At 33.6% G+C, this 2,844-nt stretch overlaps 1 protein-coding gene across 1 annotated transcript; it reads right to left on the bottom strand.

Annotated features, from left to right (window-relative positions):
- LOC106765502 lies at nt 1-1,903 on the bottom strand. Its single transcript, XM_014650148.2, has 3 exons — nt 1,754-1,903; nt 1,173-1,329; nt 1-398 (listed from the first exon to the last, which is right to left on the bottom strand). Exons 2-3 carry the CDS (start codon nt 1,322-1,324, stop codon nt 248-250), a joined length of 303 nt encoding a protein of 100 aa, XP_014505634.1. The 5' UTR covers nt 1,325-1,329; nt 1,754-1,903; the 3' UTR covers nt 1-247.
- Between the last annotated feature and the right edge of the window lie 941 nt (nt 1,904-2,844).

Raw genomic sequence — 2,844 nt, 5'->3', positions numbered from 1 at the left:
TTGTTGCCTGCTGATTTAGTTAAAACACTGAACGCCAAATACTTTACGGAGGTTACATTCTGATGACCATATTCTTGACGGAGGAGACACAAAATTCTTGAGGTACAAAATAAGTTTGAGACAACTTCATCAACCAATACAAAGAAATGAGAATAAGACATAGGCCTTCATCCAGAACCGTTGACTATCTATCTCTTCACACTTATTTCTTGTTATGTTCGGACTTCAAGGTTACTAATTATTTTTGCTACTTCATAGAAAAAATAGAGGCCAATCCCACCCTCCATCCGTACAACGTGGACAAGCTGTGGCTTTGAGGGGTAGCAGAAATCATACTTGGTCTGAAATTTTGAAAGGGCTTACGTACCACCTTGCAGCTACTTGTCTCTGAGGAGGACCTGAATTGATTTCAAAGTTAAGAAATCAAGTAACTAGAATTCAATAGGTATTATACCAAGAGCACATGAAACATACACAATTAAAGCAGCATTTGGATGTCCAGAAGTCAATACTTAAAAGAATTCAATAGTTATTTTCAGTATGAACCGAATATTATATGAAGAGCATACGAAACATAAATCAGCAATCTCTCCATGGTGGACTGTAAACAAGCAAAGTAGAAAAAAATTCATCAAGATCCACAACAGCATTGGTCCAAGTGAATATCCATGGCCAAAGGATTTTGGGGAGAATTGCAAAAGAAATGATGGCAACACACCCTATTACGAAAAAATAGTCCGTACACTAACAGTGAATAAGGATTTTATTCAGTCAAGCAATCATATATTGTTAAGTAATAGTCAAGTTGTTAACTTCGACAACAATTATCCTAGGAGGCATACTTACTCAGATTTCTAATTTATTGACCTTTATATTTTTCATACTGAAAGAGCACAGAACTTAAACTAAATTATTGTTCAGAAAAGAATACATGCGCACTGTAAGACAGAATGCATACTCGAGTCATTTAGTGAAAACGGTATGTAATTCCCTCGATAGCAAGGAGCATGTTCAAGAGAATGCTAAAAAGAATGTATTGCTGGGACTCCTCTTGCAAGAAAACTAAAATTGAGTTATAATACAATATCCCTAAAAATCAACAGCTACTGTTCGTTCAACACACCACATGGCAATTCAGAACCAAAAAAAGAAAAAGAAAACAGAACACATACACGGGAGGAGATGGGACTTCACTTGCAAATGTTGCCATGCCTTGCCGTTGCTTGTGCTTAGGGTTCCCAGAGCAAATCACATAGATACGTCCTCGACGTTTAACTATCTGGCAAAATTCACACATCTTCTTCACAGATGACCGCACCTTCATGGCTTCTGAAGAAGGGAAAAACAGCAAGCAATGATAAACATTCAGGAGCATATTACACTACACCTTAGACGGTTTCATAGAAAAAAAACAAGCCACAACCAGCACATATAATACGACAATGGATTTAAGTATATAGCTATCAATTTCAGTATCATAACCATGTTTATTAGTTATACAATTGTGCACCTAAGCAAACAAAAATTTTCTGAAGCAAACCAAATGGTGAGTGCTTCTAATAAATCCCTAATCGGTAAATAGTGCGAGATTGAAAGTTAACAAAATCGTGTGCAGTTAATAAAATAGTCACTGATAATCATCTTCTAATCAGATGTATAAGTAACAAATTGTGCAGTAATCGAAACACGGGTCACAGAATAATTTTAAAAAATCGAATGAGATTGAGAACGGGAAGATGGGAAAGAGACGAACCTTGTAGTGAGAGAGTGCGTGAGAGGTGAACAGAGAGGGTATAGGGCAACTGAAACAGCTATGACAAGATTTCAAAGCGGTGTCGTCAAAAGTGAGGCTAGATGGAGAAGCAGAAAAAAGTTTTGGGCTAGGATCAGGCCCACTGTGCATCAGTGGGTATAAAGCCCGTCATCTTAATACGATTATTTCAACTATAATAAATTTATTTTCAATCATCATAAAATTTTTATCAATGAATACAATCATTCTACATAAGATAACACGTACCTAATTTGACGCACGAAATTAGAGTTGTAGTAAATAATTGTAATTTTGATTGCAATTACCAAAACGTAAGTTAGTTATAAAATTATAACTTTTGCATTTGAGTATTTAGAATGAATAGATAGATTATTTATATTAACTTTTTTAATCATAAAATGCTATATAGATTAAATAATCATACAAAAAATATATTATAATACTAAATTAATCTTGGTGTTTAATTAAATTTTATGGGTTAACACTAACCTACATAGTAATATTTGGAATGTTCTACTAATATCCCCTTTAAAATATAAGAAAAAAATTAAGCAGGTTTTCAGAAACAATTATGTGCTCTGACGATAAAACTTATTATATAATATTAATTATTTTGAAACTGTAACATCCCAAAAATATAAGTATATCTATATCATGTGGAATGCAACATATTATAATACTAGAAAGTAGTTAAGACTAGTGACAGATGAAGTATATATAAAATACAGTCATCCAAAATATCTGAGAAATATAAAAGTTCTACATGTAGTTATAGAGTCTTTCAAAAGGAAGTGAGATAAAAGGAAACTAAAGTATATACATATGAACATAAACGTCCTAACTACTCAGCAGTGTCTGGAGTCTCAGCGGCATCAACTCCATTTAATACTTGCTCCAAAGGAACCTCTGCAATCTCTGCTCACATCCAAATTTGGATGATCATTGCAAAAGAAAAACAAACACAGACAAAACAAACAACACACACGCAAGGGTAAGCTAGAATTCAAAAATAATACAAGTGATATAAGAGCTACTAAAATAAAAAGAAACATACAAGCAATACAATCACA

Source organism: Vigna radiata, chromosome 7 (genome assembly GCF_000741045.1).
Source record: "Vigna radiata var. radiata cultivar VC1973A chromosome 7, Vradiata_ver6, whole genome shotgun sequence".
Classification (NCBI taxonomy): domain Eukaryota; kingdom Viridiplantae; phylum Streptophyta; class Magnoliopsida; order Fabales; family Fabaceae; genus Vigna; species Vigna radiata.
The sequence above is the reverse complement of the archived record's forward strand: the minus strand, read 5'-3'. Positions and strand labels throughout refer to the sequence as shown.